Source organism: Suricata suricatta, chromosome 9 (assembly GCF_006229205.1).
Source record: "Suricata suricatta isolate VVHF042 chromosome 9, meerkat_22Aug2017_6uvM2_HiC, whole genome shotgun sequence".
NCBI lineage: Eukaryota > Metazoa > Chordata > Mammalia > Carnivora > Herpestidae > Suricata > Suricata suricatta.
Window position 1 is genome coordinate 7,426,939 of NC_043708.1, and position 20,129 is coordinate 7,447,067.

A 20,129-nucleotide genomic window follows, 5' to 3' on the forward strand; every position below is an offset into this window, starting at 1 on the left:
TTCTAGAACTGCTGACGCCGCCACGCACGCCGTGCGCGCGCCTGCGCAGAGGCCGCCCTGCGCCGCGCCGCCTCCCGGGAACTGTAGTTCGCGACGAGGCCGGCGGCCCGGCAATTTCCGCCCCGGCGTCGTCCCGCTTCCGCGGCGAGATTCGGGTTGTCGGGTGGGCGCCGTGGCGGCAACGGGCCGCTTCTCGAGCGAGGACGCTACTGTTGCCAAAGGGCACGATGCGGCCCCGACGACGCGAGGAAGGGCCGGCGCGCGAGGCGCCGCTTCCAGCGCATTGTGAGGTGCTGCGGTTCTCGCCGCCCGCAGTCGCGGCGGCCGCGCTTCCCCTCGAACGGCGGCCGTGGCAGCGCTTGGCGGGGACCGAGGCGCCCCGGGAGCCGCCCGAGCGCGCGGGGCTCAGGACGGGGACGCCCGGGTCGGTGCCTTGGGTGGCCGCAGGTTGCTCGGCCTCTCCGTGCTGTTCTGCGAAGGGAGAGTTACGGCCTGCGCCCTAGGCTTGCGGCGACGGCCGCGTGTGTTGGCGCCGAGGGGTGCTTAGCGCCGGCTGGTAGTTGGGACGCCCCCTTCCCTGCCCACCCCCCCACCCCCGACTGAGGTCCCCGTCGGCGAGCATTTGGGCTCCTCTAGCCCCACAGTGTGTGTACGCAGGCGCTCCAGAAGTCTATTGAATAAGCACTTCGCGGGGCCGAACTGTGATGGCAGCGAGTTCTGGAACGCGAGCTCCTCTTACTCGCTAACAAGTGGCGCCCTGGAACCTCGGAAGCTGCGCTTTACGGAAAGGTCGCCGGCAGTAACCCGCCAAGATTTTAGCAAAGAGACGTTTTTGCAGCCCTGATCTGTCCCCTGGGGGTGGGACCCCGGAGTGGACCGAGGCCCTCCCTCCCCCGGAGCAGCGCTTGAAAGAAAAGTGCCTGAGGCCAATGTGATAACTCACTCCTTCCCTCCCCGAATGCGAACGCGACCTAAAGTGTCCTGTAGAAGGCTCCTGGAGGGGCGGGAAGGAGTCCAATACGAGAAAGATCCAGTTCTAAATTCTTTAAGTAGGTTAATCATGAACTCACACAACCTCCGGAAATTTGGCAAAGGACTTCCCTGTTTTCGCAGAACATGTATCTAGCAGGACGTGCCGTGTAGGACTAAAGGGGCAGTGGGAGAAGCCCAGGACCTAAACGTGCAGCATCCAACGCTGTTGCCGTTTGTCACGTGTGACCTTTGAGCACTTGAAATGAGGCTAGTCCATTTAAGATGTCCTGTAAGCGCAAGATACACACAAATTTCAGAGATCTCAGTAGGAAAAAAAATAATGAGATCCCTACCTGATACTTACTGTATTTATTACATACTGCAATAGTGCTTTGGATATATAGAAAAACATAATGAAAATTAATTGCATCTATTTATTTTTAAAATGTGGCTACTAGAAAATTTTAAATTCTATATGTGGCCGTTATTTCTTTTTTTTATTCTTTTTTATTTTCTTAATTTTGTTTTAACATTTATTTTTGAGAGAGCTTGAGCAAGGGAGGAACAGAAAGAGGAAGACAGAATCTGAAGCAGGCTCCTGACTCTGAGCTGTTTTTTAGCCCAGAGCCAGAATGGGGCTTGAACCCACAAACCAAGAGATAGTGACCTGAGCTGAAGTTGGATGTTCAACAAGCTGAGCCCCCCCAGGTGCCCCTCTATTGAACAGTGCTGATTGGGAGACAGACTTGTACTTGATTCTCAGGTCTTCTACGAATCCCCTTACCCTCTTGTCATCAAGGTGGTTTCCATTGGGGGCCCAGGAGCAGACCCATCCTTTAAAGTTTGAAAATTTGAGATCCAGAGAAATCAATAAAATACATTAAGGCCGTGGTCTTAAAACTGGCTCCTAAAGATAGGCACTAGTGATGATATTATGAATTAAAGAATAGGAACTACTTGAGCTCACAGCTGTCCTCTGCCTGGCATCACAGAAGTCGGTGAAGAAGACATGAAATCTCTGTGCTTCCGTCTCCACGTGGTCCACACCATTTTTAATCCTTCTATAGAATGAGGAAGATGAATAGCTGCCTAGACATAGATGATGAATATTTACGTAGTGCCTAGAATGTGCTAACCACCCTGTTACTTGCTGAAGACAGCTAAAAGGAAGAATACTTGTGGGCGGAATCAAGGTAGACTTCACAAGGTTACTTTAGAATTGTCCCGTTAGATGTATGTATACAGTTGTCAAATCACCACGATATAGACCTGTAGCATTGTGGGACCGCTATAGTATTGATTTTTTAAAAATTATTTTAATAAAAAAAGTTTTAATTTTTTAAAAAATGTCCGGTTAGAAAAGTTAGGATTTAGGGGCACCTGGGTGGCTCAGTTGCTTAAGCGTCCGGCTCTTGATTTTGGCTCAGGCCATCATCATCTCAAGGTTCCTGAGTTTGAGCCCCAGCTCAGAGCCTGGAGTTTGCCTCTAATCCTGTGTCTCCTCTCTCTCTCTCTCTGCCCCTCTCCTGCTTGCGCTCTGTCTCTCAAAAATAAAAATAAACATTAAAAAAATGTTTTAAACATTTTTAGAAAAGTTAGGATTTAGTAAGTGAACAGGAGGAGAAGCCAACAGGCAACTTCAAAAAAGGAAGAAAAGTACAAGGAATTTGACACTTATTTGGAGACAGGGGAACTTAAAGCAAGTGGACCAGAATGTATGTGGTGGAAATGGAGCTGCAGAGAAGCGAGGAGCAGATAACCAGGGGCCTCTCTGTCCAGCACGTTGTTGATGCCTGCCGCGCACATCATGATACTTAGCTGGGAAGTGACTTTACCACAATGAAAAATAGTCAAGATCCCTGACCCCGTTAGACCTTCTGTTCTAGGGGGTTGGGGAAGCAATAATAAACCCATACAGGCAAGGGAACTACAGATCGTATTAAGAATTAGGCATAGAGGGGCGCCTGGGTGGCTCAGTTAAGTGTCTGACTTTGGCTCAGGTTGAGATCTTGTGGTTCGTGGGTTCAAGCCCCATATCGGGCTCCATGCTGACAGCTCAGAGCCTGGAGCCTGCTTCGGATTCTGTGCCTCCCTCTCTCTCTGACTCTCCCGTGCTCACTCTCTCTCTCTCTCAAAATTAAATAAACATTTAAAAAGTTAAAAAAAAAAAAAAGGAACCAGGCATAGAGGCACCTAGGTGGCTCAGTTAGTTACATGTTTGACTTCAGCTCAGGTCATGAACTCAGTTTGTGAGTTCAAGCCCCACGTCGGGCTGTGGGCAGACAGGTCAGAGTCTGGAGCCTGCTTCTGATTATGTGTCTCTCTCTGCTTCTTCCCTGCTCACACTCTTTATCTCTCTCAAAAATAAAAAAATTGTTTTTAATTAAAAACAGGAATAAAATAAACCGCGTAATAGAATTATGGGGGAGGCCAGCTTAAGGTGGTCAGACAAAGTCTCAGAGAAGCTGATCTTCCAGACCCAAAGCCATTGAGAGATTACCATTTTGTATCTCATGGAGAATCGGGAGGGGGTGGGGGGGGAGCCATTGAAGTTTTAAAGCGCTGAGATCACATTTACGTTTTCAGAGAGATCAGGCAAAGGGTAGAGATTTCATCTGAGCTTGGAGAGGTTTTGAGGCTGGAGGGTAGGTTGTGCAGAACTTGCCCTGGTTCAGATCAGAGATGATGAGGATGGGGGCAGGGGGCTCAGTCGGTTAAGTGTCCAACTCTTGGTTTCAGCTCAGGTCATGATCTCACGGTTCCTGAGTTCAAGCCCCGCATTGGGCTCTGTGCTGGCAGCTGCCAGCCTGCTTGGGATTCTTTGTCTCTCTCTCTTGGGATTCTTTGTCTCTCTCTCTCTCTGTCCCTCCCCTGCTCACTCCCTATTTCTCTTTCAAAGTAAATAAACTTAAGGAAAACAGTAAAGAAGGAAGTGATTTCAGAGAGATTTAGGAGTTGTGATTAATCCTGAATGTGAGAGGTGAGGGAGAGGAAGAAGACACATGATTTCATAGGTTCTAGGGAGGGTTTCAGAACGGAGGGAGCTCCTAGGAAACAGGAAAGAGGAGGATGACTGGGTGACCGGATGAGGCCACGAGAGGAATACCCTGGGGACCTTTAGAAAGGTCCACCAGGTGATCGAAAACCTGAGGAGAGAAGCCAGGGCTGGAGATAAAGATTTTTTTCATTTTTTAAAAACTTGTTTAGAGAGACAGAGCACAAGCAGGGGAGGAGCAGAGAGAGAGGGAGACACAGACTCCAAAGCAGGCTCCAGGCTCTGAGTTGTCAGCTCAGGGCCCAACACAGGGCTCGAACCCACGAGCTGTGAGATCATGACCTGAGCCGATGTCAGACGCTTAACTGGCTGAGCCACCAGGCGCCCCCTAAAGATTTTAAACTCTGAAAGCAAGAATCGGATCTCGGAGTCCTGTTCAGCGTGTTAGGAAGTGCCTTCCAAACGCCCAATCACTAGAGTCTCATCCAACCCAAAGTTCACGAGCATGTGATGTGCTAGGTGCTCCCATGTCCCCAGTGTGAAGGACCCACTGACGGACATTGATTGCGCCAAGCAGAGCGGAGAGTCGGACAGAGCCAGTCTCCAGTGTGCCGGGTGGGACAGTATCCCTATTGTTCGCCTTTGCCTCGTCCTCAGAGCCCTGCCTGGTCCTCCGGCTGCCACCCCATCGCCGTGGCCCTCACCCTGTCACAGCCTGTTTCTACTGCCTGCTGAAAATGTTTTCTACTGGTACCTTTAGTATCATTCAGATGGCATTTTCCACAGAACAGTGTCATAAGTAGCGGAACAATCCCTAAACTGGTTCTTCTAGGTCCACAGTGCATTCAAGTTTAAGAAATGCACAGAAATGGGGGAGGGGTGCCTGGGTGGCTCAGTGGGTGAGGCGGCCTGCCCTTGATTTCAGCTCAGATCATGATCTCATGTTTTATGAGTTCAAGCCCTGCATTGGGTGCAGAGCTTGCTTGGGATTTTTCTCTCCCTCTCTCTGCCCCTCCTGTATTCTCTTTTTCTCTCAAAATAATAAACAAATAAGAAAACTTAAGAAAATGCACAGAAATGTTTTGAGTGCAGAAGCTCTTCACATATTGGAACTAGCTAGATTTTTTTTCAGTGTCATTTAGGGTTTTTTTTTATGTTTTATTGATTTTTGAGAGACAGAGACAGCGTGAGCAGGGGAAGGTCAGAGAGAGAGGGAGACAAAATCTGAAGACAAGCTCCAGGCTCTGAACTAGCTGTCAGCACAGAGCCTGACGAGGGGCTCGAAACCACGCACCGCTAGATCATGACCTGAGCCGAAGCTGGACACTCAACCGACTGAGCCACCCAAGCACCCCTTTTCCGTGTCATTTAGGTAGTGACAGCTGGAGATACTGTGTTGATTTGGAAGCTTTTTATCCCAACAATAAACTATAATGATTCATTTGGCCACTAATGGTGCATATGTTTAACGTTTTTTTTTTTAACCAAGATTAACCAGATTGATGAGTCACTACAGTAAAACTAGTAACAAACATTTTCATCTAATGAGTACTGTACACTTGAGCTGCATTTTCTTTAAATTCTTGTCTTTGAAATTTCCTGTAGATGTTTATTAGTTTATGCGTTTCTTTTAATGTTTGTTTATTTTGAGAGAAAGCGTGCGCCAGCATGCCCTCACAAGTGTGAGCGGGGGAGGGGCAGAGAGAGAGAGAGAGAGAGAGAGAGAGAGAGAGAGAGAGAGAGAAAGAGAGGGAGGGAGAGAGACAGGGTCCCAAGCAGGCTCCTTGCTGTCAGCACAGAGCCCCGACATGGGGCTTGAACCCACAGACCGCGAGATCATGATCTGAGCTGAAATCACGAGTGAGTCACCCAGGTGCCACTATTAATGTTTTAAAGACTGTGTCGCCCAGCATTTGCATGAAAGGAAGAACATTGCACAATAGCATGTTGATCAGACCTGGCCCCAAACCTCCTGAAATCTCTGCCTTTGGTCAAAGGACAAGGGTCTTCTGCACTGAAGCCAAAATAGCCAACCGTCGTCAGCCCCTGTTGACTGCCTCCAAAATCCATCAGAAATCACCCCGCCCCCTGCCTCCTCTGCCACCACCCTAGTCTCGGCCACGGTCTCATCTGTCCCGGACGCTAGTGGCAGCCTGCACGCCCCCTCCTCCCCAGCTTCTGTTCGTGCTTTTCTTCCAGTCCTTCCCCAGACGGCAGCTGGGCTTGGAAAGCCTGACTCAGATTTTATCACGCTCCCACGTGAAACCCAGTGTATGGCTTCCCACTGCTCTTAGGATAAAACCAAAGTCGACTTACAAAGTCAAGGGGCACCTGGGTGGCTCAGTGGGTTAAGCCTCTGACTCTTGATTTCAGATCAAGTCATGATGTCACGGTTCATGGGTTCAAGCCTCACGTCACGCCCCACGCTGACAGTGCAGAGCCTGCTTGGGGTTCTCTCTCCTCTTTCGGTCTCTCCCTCCCATCCCCTCAGAATAAGTAAAATTAAAAAGCAAAACAAAACTGTAAAGTCAAGCCGATGGCTTACAAGGCCTTGCGTGATCTGGCTCTTAATTTTTCCCTCTGACCACGTCTCACACTCCGCCCCTTTCCTCACTGTGCTTCTACCCTACTGGCCTCCATTCTTAACGTGCTGGGCTCCTTTCTGCCTCGGAGCCTCGGTGCTCGTCCCCCTCCGCACTGCGCATCCCAGGGCCGGCACGTTCTCAGCCTGGCAAAGCCCAGTGCCGCCGCCTCCTAGATGCCTTCCCAGACCACCTTGTCTAAACGGTTTGCTCGCATTATAATCCTTGTCGCATAGCCAGCACTTCCTCACTAATTTATTATGGAGTCCATCATCCTCATTAAAATCGAAGCTTTCTGAAGATAGGAGCCCTGACTCTATTGTTCAAACTACTCTAAGCCCGAAGCATAAAACAGTGCCTTGCGCCTGGCGCATACTGGTATTTAAGAATCAAATTGTTTCTGGGGCGCCTGGGGGGCTCCTTCCGCTAAGCATCTGTCTTCGGCTCAGGTTGTGATCTCGCAGTTTGTGAGTTCAAACTTCGCATCAGGCTCTCTGCTGTCAACGTGGATCCTCTGTCTGCCTCTGCCTCTCACCTGTGCGCGCTCTCTCTCTCTCTCTCTCTCTCTCTCAAGAATAAACATTAAAAAAAAAAGAATTGTTTCTGATTGGTTTTTTTTAATGTTTTATTTATTTTTGATACAGAGAGAGACAGAGCATGAGAGGGGGAGGGGTAGAGAGAGAAGGAGACAGAACCGGAAGCAGGCTCCAGGCTCCGGGCTAGCTGTCAGCACAGAGCCTGACGCGGGGCTCGAACAAACGAATGTGAGATCTGGCCTGAGCCTAGCCGACTGAGCCACCCAGGCACCCCAGTGTCTGATTCTTTAAAGACAACTTAGATTTGCCCACTATTTCCATTCAATTATGTAATTAATCTGGCTAAAACAAACAAAAACAGTGGGTAACTATTTTAGCATGAGCCACCGTCACAAAATACCACAGAATTGGTGGCTTAAACAATAGGAATGTATTTGTCACAGTTCTGGAGGCCGGGAAGTCCAAGACTAAGGTGCCAGCATGGCTAGGTTCTGGTGAAGACACCCCTCCTGTCTCGTAGGGAGCAGCTATCTGTGCCCTCACATGGCAGGAAGGAGAGAGAGAGAGAAAGGTGTGAGGTGGGGAGGAGAGGGGGTCTCTCACAAGGAGACTGGTCCCATGGGGCACCCGGGTGGCTTAGTCAGTTAAGCACCTGACTGTTGGTTTTGGCTCAGGCCATGATCTTGCAGTGTTGTGGGTTCGAGCCCTACATCCGGCTCTGTGCTGCCAGCACAGAGCCTACTCGGGATTCTCTCTCTCCTTCCCTCTTTCAGCCCCTCCCCCACTCATGCTGTGTCTGTATCTCTCAAAATAAATAAATAGAAATAAACTTTAAAAAAGATGAGACCGGTCGCATTGGATCATGGTCCCACCCTTATGGGGTGGTCCCATTTAACCGTAATTACTTCCTTAGAGGCCCCATCCCCAAATACAGTCACACACACAGGGTTATACTTGAACATAGGAATCTGAGGACATTCAGTCCATAACAATGATCACCCCTGCTTGCTAACTCCTAGAAGGTAATAATACCTGTTCGATGATACTTGTTCTTTTGTGCTGTATAAAAATTAGCCACAAATTTTAGACTACTTAAAACACACGTTTATTATTGAATAGTTTCTGCGGGTCAGGGATTTGGAGATGGCTTAGCTGGGTCCTCTGAGGCAGCGTCTCTAACAAGGCTTACATTCGTGGTGGGTCAGGGTCTCATCTGAAGGCTTGACTGCGGAAGGATTTACTTCCACACACGTTTGTCGGCGACATTCAGGTCTTCACAGCTGTTGGACTGAAGTGTCAGTGTCTTGTCAGCTGTTTGCTAAGGGCCCTCTCAGTTCCTAGCCAGGCGGGTCTCTCCAATGGAGCAGTTTGCTCCATCAAAGCATGTAAGCCCCGAAGGCACATTCCACTAGCATGATCTCATAAGGTCTTGTGGAACCGGACGATTTTGACGTGTTCCATTGGATAGAAGCAAATCACAGGTTGTCCCCACAGTCAAAGTAGATTAGGCAAAAGCATGAATACCAATAGGCAGAGATCATTGGGCGGCGTCTGAGGCCCCCCTTCCCTCTCAACTAAACTGACATTGTATAACACCTAATATTTTGCCATGCCATGAAACACTCTAAATAATTTGAATGGCATGTTGATTCATTTCTATTTTTTTAATATGAGACTAATTTATTGGGAATTCAAGTGGTATTTTTCTTTCCTGAAGGGGCTGTAAGGAATTCTATGACTATGAACAGGTCTGCATTTTAAGGAGTTGTTTCTTTTGGTTTTTAGCTTTAAAGGACACATGCTATACTTCATTATTTGTTTTTTAGTTTTATTTCTTTAACGCTTATTTATTTTTGAGAGACAGAGCACGAGTCGGGGAGGAGCAAAGAGAAGGAGGGACACAGAATCCGAAGCAGGCTCCAGACTCTGAGCTGTCAGCACAGAGCCCGAAGCGGGGCTCGAACTCACAAACCAAGAGATCATGACCTGAGCTGAAGTTGGACACTTAACTGAGCCCCACAGGTGCCCCAGTTCATTATTTTTTTAAGGTAGAACATCATTTTCTTTTTAAGAGATTATTAAAGTCTGATTATACAGTAATCTGTACCAGCATGAAGGCTTTTGTGCTTTCCCTCTAAGACTCCCTATTGACCTATATGATTTTTTTTAAGTTTACTCATGTTGAGAGAGACCAGTGGGGGAGGGACAAAGAGAGAGGGAGAGAGAATCCCAAGCAGGCTCTGCACTGTCAGTGCCGAGCCTGATGCAGGGCTCGATCTCACAAAATGTGAGATCATGACCTGAGCTGAAATCAAGAGTTGGTGGCTTAACCAACTGAGCCACCCAGGCTTCCCTCTTTTTAAATTGATTGTCTAAATAAACAAACAAACAAATAAAGTTGGATTGTCAGTCTTATTGACTTTGGAGGAGTTTTTAATATCTTCTGAGTACAAGTCCTCCACCATGTATCTGCTGTGCGCATTATCTATGTTTATCCTTTGCAAATATCTTTCTAATTCTGAAGCATGACCTTTTACTTTTTTAATGTTATCTTGAGAAGTCCTTGCCCACCCCTGGGTTATGAAGAACTCCTCTTGTGTTTTATTCTATTCTAGAAGCTTTATTGCCTTGACTTGCCTGTTTAGGTCCACGAACCATCCTAAAATAATTTTGTGTGTAGTGTGAGTTAGAGGTCAAGGGTTTGGATTTTTGGCTTCATGGGATGTTTGTTGGTTTTTTGGTTGTTTTTAATGTATGACTCTCTAAAACGACCTGTCTCATTTACAGAAAAGACCATGCTTCCTGTTCCATTGATCTTAATTACTATAGTTTTATAATAAGTCTTGATATCTGGAGAGTGAAGTCCTTAGGTTCATTGTTGTTCTAGAAGACTGCTCTGGGAGCACTGGGTGGTTCAGTGGGTTAGGCAGTTAAGCATCTGACTCCTGATTTCAGCTCCAGTCCTGTCAGGATCTGTGCAGACAGTACGGAGCCTGCTTGGGATTCTCTCTCTCTCTCCCTGTCTCTCTGCTCCTCCCCCACTCGCAGGTGTGTGCACTTATTCTTGCTGTCTCTCTCTCAAAAAAAAAAAAAAAAGACTGTTCTGATGATTCTAGATCCTTTGCATTACCGTATATGTTTCAGAATCAGATGATCAATTCCCACCAAAAATGAGAACGAGAAAAACACACTGGGAATTTGACTAGGATTGCATTGACTCTGTAGATCAATATCAAGTATTAACAATATTGAGCTTTACAAGCCGTTAACAGAGTTTATCCCTCCATTTATTTTATTTTTAGTTACTATCAGCAGCATTTTATGCTTTTCAATGTAGAGGTTTTTCACATCATTTTTAGATTGTACATGGGTATTTTATTGTAAATGACACCAGCTCTTTTTAGTAATATGGGAATATGTCCATCCAAACTGCAGGTGTATATGTCTACCCACATTACAGTTACAAAGAGAGGATGCTTAGCAGTGACAAGGTGGTCTGCTCAGATTTTAGGAGGGGAAATTGCCTTCAGAAACCTTAATTATAAACTGACAGAAAAGTGAAATGTCACCTTAGAGTGCCTCCCAGCCTAAGACCTCAAAGAATGAGTATGCTAATATCTCTGAAAAGAGAATGTGTCAAGAAAGTCACAGACATAAAAACTCACTGCCCATCCAAAAGTCTAGTCAAGTGCACCTTGTCGGGAAGAACCAGAATTTGTGACGGGTCTGGCGGAGGTGGACAGACCAAGCTAGCAGAGCCCAATGCCGTGTCCTGGTTTTGCGTTCACCAAGCAGTTGTGACCATCTGGCTCTCAGAACACCTGCTTCCAGGAAGAGACTGTCATGGCGAAATGGGTATGAGAAACTTCCTACTCAACAACCATGGCGTCTCATTGTAAGTAGGTACCCTAACCTCTCTCCCTGTCTCCTAGAAGACTTAAGGTAAGTCAGCATCTTGGGGTCCTACCTGTCCTAAGGCATGGCTGGGGGCTAGACTCCATGGTGAATTCACCAGAATCAATGCCCCTAGTGAAACCTCTCGGTGACCCCCAGAGTTACTGGAGTCTGCCATCACAGTCCTGTGGAAATGTATATTACGGACTTCATCAAAGGACTAGAGATTTGAATCTGCTATTTAAAAAAAATAACTGTGTAACAAAATTTCAGCTACATAGCTTTCATTCCCTAATATTTATAACACCTCTACCATGAAGCTATGTACTTTTTTCATCTCTAGGGATACAGGAAAAAAACAAAATCCCCACCTCCGTGGAGCTAACATTTTAGTGGGGGACAGAGACAAGAAACACAAAGGCATGTAACATAACGTCCGTGTAAGCAGAGAACAGCAGCAGAGCGTCTTGGAGGGGATGGTCTGAAAAGGCCCCTCTGAGCACAGGAGATTTGATCCGAGCCGAGGGTGAAGTCACACTGAGCCACAAGGAGACGTGTGGGCTGAGGCCCCAAAGCAAACTGCACTTGGCAATGAAGAGTGAAGTGAGGGGTCAGGCTGGGTCGGGCCTCGTAGCTAGGTCAGGACTTCACCTTCCACCCCACGTGGGATTGCAAGGCCCCGGAGGGCTCCGAGGGGGTCTGACTTCTGTTTGAACAGGAGTCAAACATATTGCTGCTGGCGAGATGTCACAGGAAGTAGCAGCCTGGTCATGGGCGACAGCAGCCATCCAGGTGGGAGATGGTGGTGTCTCGGGCCAGGACAGTAGTGTCAGAGGGGTGAGGGGCAGGCGGACTGGGAATACGTGGCAGAAGCTGGGCCCATAGAATGCGCTGGCGAACTGAGTGTGGATAAGAAAAGAGTTGAAGGTGATGCCAAGTTTTGGGCCTGAGTAACTGGAAGGATGGAATTAAGGACCCTTGAGATGGTGGGGGTGGGGAGCAGTGGTGGGGAGCAGGGGGCAGCATGGTAGGAATTGGACTGGCCCCGCTTTAGTCACTCAGCTGGAGGACAGAGGGGGTGTCAAGGAGGAAATGATAAGATGCTCAGAGAGGTCAAGTAAGATGAGGGCCAAGACCAATGGATTTAGAAATGTGGACGTCACTGTAACCTTGACCTAAAGGGGAGCAGGATCTTGGGACCATGGCTGGAGGGGGAAACAGAAGTCTAGGAAGGTGTTTGCATTTTCATCAGGTTTTGTCTTGTGGTGTTTTTTTTTTTTTAATGCTTATTTATTTATTTATTTATTTGGGAAAGAGAGAGAAAATCCCAAGCAGGCTCCACACTGTCAGCAGAGTCCGACGCGGGATTCAAACCCACAAACTGTGAGATGAGCCGAAACCAGGAGTAGGTCACTCAACCGACTGAGCCAGCCAGGCACCCCTGTCCTCTAAAGTTTTGAATTGTGGGAGTTAGTATTTGAAGTTGGAAGCTAAGGGTGGTGATCCAGAGAGGAGGGAAAAGTCAGGCTGTGGGAGAAAAGAGACCATTCTAGAAACAATCTGACGACGTGAGAAGGGACAGCACCCAGGGCACAAGTCAGGCGTTGGGAGCACAGAAAGGAAGCAGCTAGTTCACAGGGTGGGGAAGAGAACAGCCCTTTAGACGGCTTGGGTTTTCTCGGCGAATTAAGAAGCGGGGTCCCGAACTGTAATCATTGTGAAGGCGTGGAAAGCTAACTATGGTAAAGGCTGATGACTTCCAACTTGAAAATGTGCTCTCTTTATTTGGTGTTTTCATATAAAGTATAAGGATCAAAAATAGTGCAGTGAGGCAAAAGAAAAATATAGGTAAATTGGATGTCATCAAAATGAAGAGCTGTTTTTGCATGAAAGGGCACCATCTGGGGCGCCTGGGGGGCTCAGTCGGCTAAGCCTCTGACTTCAGCCCAGGTCATGATCTCACATTCGTGGGTTCAAGCCCCACGTCGGGCTCTGTGCTGACAGCTCAGAGCCTGGAGCCTGCTTCCGATTCTGTGTCTCCCTCTCTCTCTCTGCCCCTCCCCTACTCATGCTGTCTTTCGTTGTCTCAAAAATAAAAGTTACCAAAAAAAAAAAAACCATGAAAAAAAAAAAGAAAGAAAGAGCAACATCAAGAGTGAAAAGCCCTGGGGCGCCTGGCTGGCTCAGTCGCTTAAGCTTCTGGCTTCAGCTCAGGTCATGATCTCGCAGTTTGTGGGTTCAAGCCCTGCATCGGGCTCTGTGTGGACAGCTAGCTCAGAGCCTGGAGCCTGCTTCGGATTCTGTGTCTCCCTCTCTCTCTGGCCCTCCCCTGCTCACACTATCTCTCTCTCTCTCAAAAATAAAACATTAATAAAAATTAAAAAGAAAAAAGAGAGAGAGTGAAAAGACCAGCCACAGAATAGCAGAAAATATTTGCAAATCCTTTATCTGATAAGGATCTTAGGTCCAGAATATCGAAAGAACTCTTAGAATTCAATGGCAAAAAGACAGTCAACGCAAATGCGAAGTGAGCAAAGAAGACACACAGATGGCCAGCACGCCCGTGACGGGATGCTGAGTCACAAAGTGCCACCACTTCCGACCCGTTAGCGTCACTGCCGCACGCGTGCGTGCACGCGCGTGCACACACACGCGCACACACACACACACAGTAACAAGTGTTAGTAAGGATGCCTAGAACTTGGAGTCTTCATGTGGTGCTGGGGGAGCGGAAAATGATGCAGACGACGTGGAAACGTGTGGCAGCACCTCACCTAGTTAAAGATGAATGACCGTGTGACCGCAGGTCCCCTCCGAGGTGTCTGCGCGCCCCCCAAAACTGACAACAGCCCTTCCAGCAAGAACTTGGACACCAGCGTTCACAGTGACCTAAAAGGTGGAAACAACCCAAACTGTCCATCAACGAATGATCGATTAAACTTGTGGGGCGTCCATACCCTGAAATATTATTCCGCCGCAAGACAGAATCCGCGCAGCAGGGTGACCTTTGAAAACACGCCAGTGGGAGGAGACACGAAAGGCCACAACACGGCAGGATGGCGCGACATAAAATATCCAGAAGAAGGAAAACCGCAGACGGTGGCCGCCAGGCGCTGGCTAGGGGGGAAGTACAGGGTGTGGATTGCCATCTGGGGTGAGGCCGAGGTTCCGAGGTCCAGTAGTGGCAATGCGTACCCAACGTTGGGTGAAACAGCCTCAGCGCATCCTGGGCAAATGTGCCCTGAGGACAGCTCTGGGACCTGAAGCACAGTCTCTCCTGATTAGCCACACCCTTAAATGCACCCTCCGGGCATAACGTTTCTTGATGTGTCCCAGAAATGGGACGTTACACCTATTTTTAAGCATTCTCCCACTGAGTGGACTCCCAGCCCCCAGGGCAATGAACGGAGGTCTTAAGCAGGTGGGTTTTGTGGCTCTACCGGTCTTGCAGGAGACCCGAGAGGCACTTCTATCTGTAATCCCCTTAATAAACCCTTTCTCATCCAGCTGGACTTGTCGGGCCTTTTTCTTCCGCCTTCCTGCCCCTTTGGGCTTTGGAGGTTGTTTTGCATACACCTCCCTTTCATGGAACAAACTTAGTGAATGCGCTTGGCGCCACTGAATTGGGCACTTGAAAGTTTATTTATTTTTCAGAGAGAGAGAGAGAGAGAGAGAGAGAGAGAGAGAGAGAGAGAGAGGCAGAGAGAGAATCCCAAGCAGGCTCCCCACTCTCAGCACAAAGCCTGAGGCAGGGCTTGATCTCATAACTGTGAGATCATGACCTGAGCCAAAATCAAGAGTGGAACTCTTAACCAACTGAGCCACCCAGGCACCCCCAAATTGTACACTATAAAATGGTCACAATGCGGGGCGCCTGGGTGGCTCAGTCAGTTAAGTGTCTAACTTCAGCTCAAGTCATATCTCACCATTTGTGGGTTCGAGCCCCAAGATGGGCTCTCAGCTGATAGCTGGGAGCCTGGAGCCTGCTTCGGATTCTGTGTCTCCCTCTCTCTCTGCCCCTCCCCCACTCATGCTCTGTTTCTCTCCGTCTCAATAAACAAAAAACATTTAATGGTCACAATGGTAAATTTTATGTTGTGTGTATTTTACCTCAAAAAAGTGCAGTTATATTCATATTCCATTATATATATATATTTAAGTTTGTTTATTTAGTTAGTTATTTATTAAGAGAGAGAGAAAATGAGCAGGGGAGGGGCAGAGAGAGAGGGGGACAGAAGATCTGAAGTAGCCTCTGAGTTGTCAGCACAGAGCCAAATGCAGGACTTGAACTCACGAACCGCGAGATCATGACCTGAGCTGAAGTCAGATGCTCAACCGACTGAAGCACCCAGGTGCCCCCAAGTTATGTTATTCAAAGAGATGAAATATACTCCATTAAAATAAACCTGGTTTATTAGTTTAATTTTCTCATTCAGTGTACTTCTGGAAATTACTGGGGAGTTTGGGGCTGGAAAAGACCGTAGGGCGTGCTGGCCTCCGCCTATATTGTAAGTTTGTTGAAAGTATTCAGCAGCTTTTAATTATCACAAATATTAGGATTATTCATCCTGTTACGGGAATTTTTCTACCAAGAGGTTTATCAGTCTCTCTCTGACTCATTGCTTAGAATCCTGACCCTGGACTCAGAACTTAACCTCGTGGAAACCAACCACTTCTGACTAAGCATAAACCGTTTCCATGTCTTTCTGACACCATCGGCCGTGGGGCCACAGCGATTGCATAAAGTCATCAGCCCTTGTGTTCCAGTAATGCACAGTCTGATCGTCTTCATGCTAAAAATCACCGCATATCCAAGTGCGCCGACCACTTTGACTTGACTATGAACGCAATGTTAAGTCAATATTTGTCCCATGAGCGAAGCAGACTTTATCAATTTACCTTTCAGATAAAGTTCTTTAATGAAGTCACCCACCGCCACCCAGCTTTTCATAATGCTTCTACGTAATAAAGTGTTTGCTTATGGGGAAAACAAAGAATTTCCCCAAAACTAAGAACGTATTTTTTAAAGCAAAATTTTCAAATACAATGTTAAACTAACTCCGTGGAGGCGTATCACATGGATGGTTAATGTTTCACTGCAGTTCAGGATTGTTCTTGAACAGATACTCTGCCTATAATAGAAAGAAAGAAAAAAAGACAAGTCAACCATTTAGAAGACATTACTACTAATGACTACAATTTAAAAATAAAAGTACATAAATCTTTACTCTCAAATGAGTAATGAAATCTTACTGTAGGGACGCCTGGGGGGCTCAGTCAGTTAAGTGTCTGACTCTTGAGTTCAGCTCAGGTCATGATCTCACCGTCAGTGAGATGGAGCCCCGTGTCTGGCTCTGTGCTGACAGCGAGGGCCCTGCTTGGGATTCTCTCTCCCCATCTCTCTCTGCCCTTCCCTTGCTCTCTCTCTTTCTCAAAAAAAAAAGGGGGCGCCTGAATGGCTCAGTCTCTTAAGCGCCCAACATTGGCTCAGGTCATGATCTCACAGTTCGTGTGTTTGAGCCCCACTTTGGGCTCTGTGCTGACTGCTCAGGGCCTGGAGCCTGTCTTCAGATTCTGTGTCTCTCTCTGCTCCTCCCCAGCTTGCACTCTGTCTCTCATTCTCTTTCAAAAATAAATAAGCATTAAAAAAATTTTTTAAATAAACATTTAAAACATTTTTTAAGTAAACATTTAAAAAAAAACTTATTAAAAAAGTCTCTTACCAGAAAGTCAACGGGATCATCCGGTCGGACTTTACAACACTCATTCAGACCCTGCATGAGCGTTGGCATCACGTGCGTCATTAAATAGTTTCTCAGGGGAATCGATTGGGCCTCTAATAGCTCTCTTTCTTCTCTTTTCACTTCCTCTAGTCGTTTATTCTACAAGCAGAACGTGGAGGGGGGTTGGGGTAAACAGAAAGGGGAGAACACGTCCACCCAGCTCATCCGGCATGCTTTAGGAGCAGATGCTGCTGTCCGTGTTCACCGCGTGATGATACAGACGGCATTTCAAACAGCAGGGGAATGATGTCAACGGGGTTACAACCACCGCTTAGTAATCCAGAAAATAATAAACGAGATCCTTAACTCACTTCTTAAATCAAGATAATTTCTAGATGCCCAGAGAAGTGTGGGAGGGTAGGGAGGAAGGAATGAAGGAAAGACTCACAGGCGTGCTAACAGAAAGTCTAGGGGCGCCGGGGTGGCTCAGTCGGTGAAGCGTCTGACTGCGGCTCAGGTCATGATCTCACGGTTTGCGAGTTCGAGCCCCGCGTCAGGCCCTGTGCTGACAGCTCAGAGCCTGACACCTGCTTTGGATTCTGTGTCTCCTTCTCTCTCTGCCCCTCCCCCACTTGTGCTCTGTCTCTGTCTCTCAAAAATAAATAAATGTAAAAAAAAAAAAAGGAGGTCCAGAAGGTACTCGTCTGGTGGACCCCTGTTATTCCTTGCTCAGCATACAGTCCCCCCCACCTCGGGAATAGTAATTCCAGATTTCCTTTGAGAAGTGTCCCTTCTTAGCCTGGTGGCTTTGGTGGGACGTAAGCCCATCAGTCCAGCCCACCTCTTGGTTATAAACCTTAATTAAGAATAAACACATCACCCAGAGCCTAGGGAGGATGCCAATGTGAAGGCGAGCGGAGACCAGGCCCCCAGGTTCTCGGTGACATCATCTGAGCCACTCTGTCAAGCCTTGCCTGAAGCCAGCCTTACCCCCCGAACTTTTCTGTTAGGTAAACACATAAGTTTTTTTATTTCTTTTTTTTCCCCTAAGTTTTTTTTTCCTAAGCCATTTTCAGTTTGCTTTTCTGTCACTTGCAAGATAAAGAGTCCAAACTGATTGTATTTGTTAAAAAAAAAAAAAAGAGTTTTTCACAGCAAGACAGCAAATCCAGAAATCAAAATGGGAAAAAGACTGAGGGATTTGACTACATATAAACATAAAACTTCTTTATGTCCAGAAGAAACATCATACATGCTGTCAAAAGATAAATAATGAGAAAAGCTATTTGCAATGTGGTATAAAAAGCTAGGCTATCACGGGGCACCTGACTGGCTCAGTTGGTTAAGCGCCTGACTCCTGATTTCGGCTCAGGCCACGATCTCACAGTCCATGGGATCGAGCCCCGAGTCAGGCTCTGTGCAGACAGTGTGGAGCCTGCTTGGGAGTCTCTGCCTCTCTCTGCCCTTCCCTGATTCACGCAGGTGCACATGCACGCGCACACACGCGCGCACACACACACACACACACACACACACACACACACACCCATGCTCTCCCTCTCTCAAAATAAATAAACTTAAACAAAAAAAAGGTAGGTTATCATGAGATGCCCGGAACTTGCCAGGCATTGACCGTGTACTTCTGCATCAACTGACTCTTCCGTCACCCCAATGGCAGTATGAGGCCGGTACTGACATGATCTTCATCCAACAGACGAAGACGCTGAGGCACAGAGTACCTCTCGCAGAACCACACACCTACCAGGAGAAGGAGCGGAATTTGGACTCCCCAGCACACAGCCGAGAGAGCGTCATCTCCCAAGGCCACTCCTGTGTCTATTCCGCTTCCTTACCGGAAGCTGTTGTTGCAGAAGACTAAGAAATGGACACACTGGCCAAACATGGGCAGAGAAGACGTGTAGCTTAAGAGGTATAAATGCCAATGACCATAGGAAATTATGGTTCAATCCCCGTTCCCAGAAATGCACATTAAAGCAATGAGATGGCATTTTGTTTCTCAGATTGGTATTTCTGAGCACAACTGAGACAGCAGAGTTGGCAGAGGTGTAGGAAGCCACGCTGGTGGACAAATGTGCCCTGCTTTCCCCTCCTGGAAGGTAGTTTAGAAATATGCATCAAAAATTAAATCACGCATAGTCTGAAGAACCAAAATTTAGGAATTGATGCTAAGGAGATGATCAGGCACTCAGAGAGGTGTCCATAAGGACATCCTTCCTCCGTCTCCCCCTTCCTATTTGTTGAGCGTTACGTGCTAAGCACTGTTCTTGACATTGGAAAAAGTAGCGACAGATATAGACAAAAATCCTTATCCTTGTGTAATTTAAATTCTATTCAGGAAAGACAATAAAAAATATATAGTCCATTAGAATACGTGCAAAGAGGGAACTTAAGCAGTATAAAGTGGGGGGTGCCTGGCTGCCTCAGTCATTGGAGCATGTGACTCTTGATCTTCGGGTAGTGAGTTTGAGCCCCAGTAGAGATTACTGAAAAATAAAATCTTTAAAAACATAAGTGTGAAAGGGGATATGACATGTTGTGGGGAGTGGTAGGGGCTGACATTTTATTTTGTTTTATTAATGTATATTTATTTTTGAGAGAGAGAGATGGAGAGACAGAGCATGAGCCAGGGAGGAGCAGAGAAAGGGAGACACAGAATCCGCAGCAGGCTCCAGGTTCTGAGCTGTCAGCACAGAGCGCGACCACGTGGCGCTCCAACTCACGAACCCGTGAGATCAGGACCTGAGCCAAAGTCAGACACCTGACCGACTGAGCCACCCAGGTGCCCCAGGGGGTTGAAATTTTAAATATGGGATCCAGGAAAGGCCTCGTTGGAAAGACTTTTAGGAAAGACTCAAAGCCAAGGGAGGAAGTTAGTTACTCAGATGATGCATTATTTTTTTTAATATTTATTTATTTGGGGGGAGAGGGCAAGTGGGGAGACGCAGAGAGGGGGGGACAGCAGATCTGAAGCAGGCTCTGTGCTGACAGGCCACAGCAGCAAGTAGGTTGTGGGGCTCAAACTCACGAACTGCGAACTGTAGTCGGATGCTCAACTGACTGAGCCACCCAGACACCCGGATGATGCGTTGCTTAAATACATCGGGAAATATCAGAAGCAGCCAAATCACTAAGAACCTTGAGGGCCACTGTAAGGAGTTTGGACTTGGGTCTAATGGTCGAAGGGAGTGTGTAAGAGTTTAAACAGGAAGTGCCCGTGCGGATGTGGGTGTTAGAAGAACTGCTGGGGGCGGCAGGGGAACCAGGCTGGAGATGGACAGGCGCACAGGGGAGCAGCCAGCCTGGAGGCACCGTCATTCTGGCCAGGAACTCTGATCCTGATGGGAAGTGAGGTGCTGTGGGCGGATCTGAGAGCAATGTTAGGGAGCTGAATAGATAAGACTCCGTG

At 47.5% G+C, this 20,129-nt stretch overlaps 1 protein-coding gene across 2 annotated transcripts in view; it reads right to left on the reverse strand.

Annotated features, from left to right (window-relative positions):
* Window positions 1–15,374: 15,374 nt before the first annotated feature.
* Window positions 15,375–20,129, reverse strand: part of AK7 (adenylate kinase 7) — a 67,603-nt gene continuing 62,848 nt past the window's right edge. For both annotated transcript variants that reach the window (XM_029952413.1, XM_029952412.1), the window contains exons 17-18: window positions 16,703–16,861; window positions 15,375–16,111 (exon numbers count right to left, since the gene is read on the reverse strand). In XM_029952413.1, the coding sequence (XP_029808273.1) occupies window positions 16,073–16,111; window positions 16,703–16,861 (198 nt within the window). In that variant the 3' untranslated portion in view covers window positions 15,375–16,072. The remainder of the gene's footprint in view (window positions 16,112–16,702; window positions 16,862–20,129) is intronic.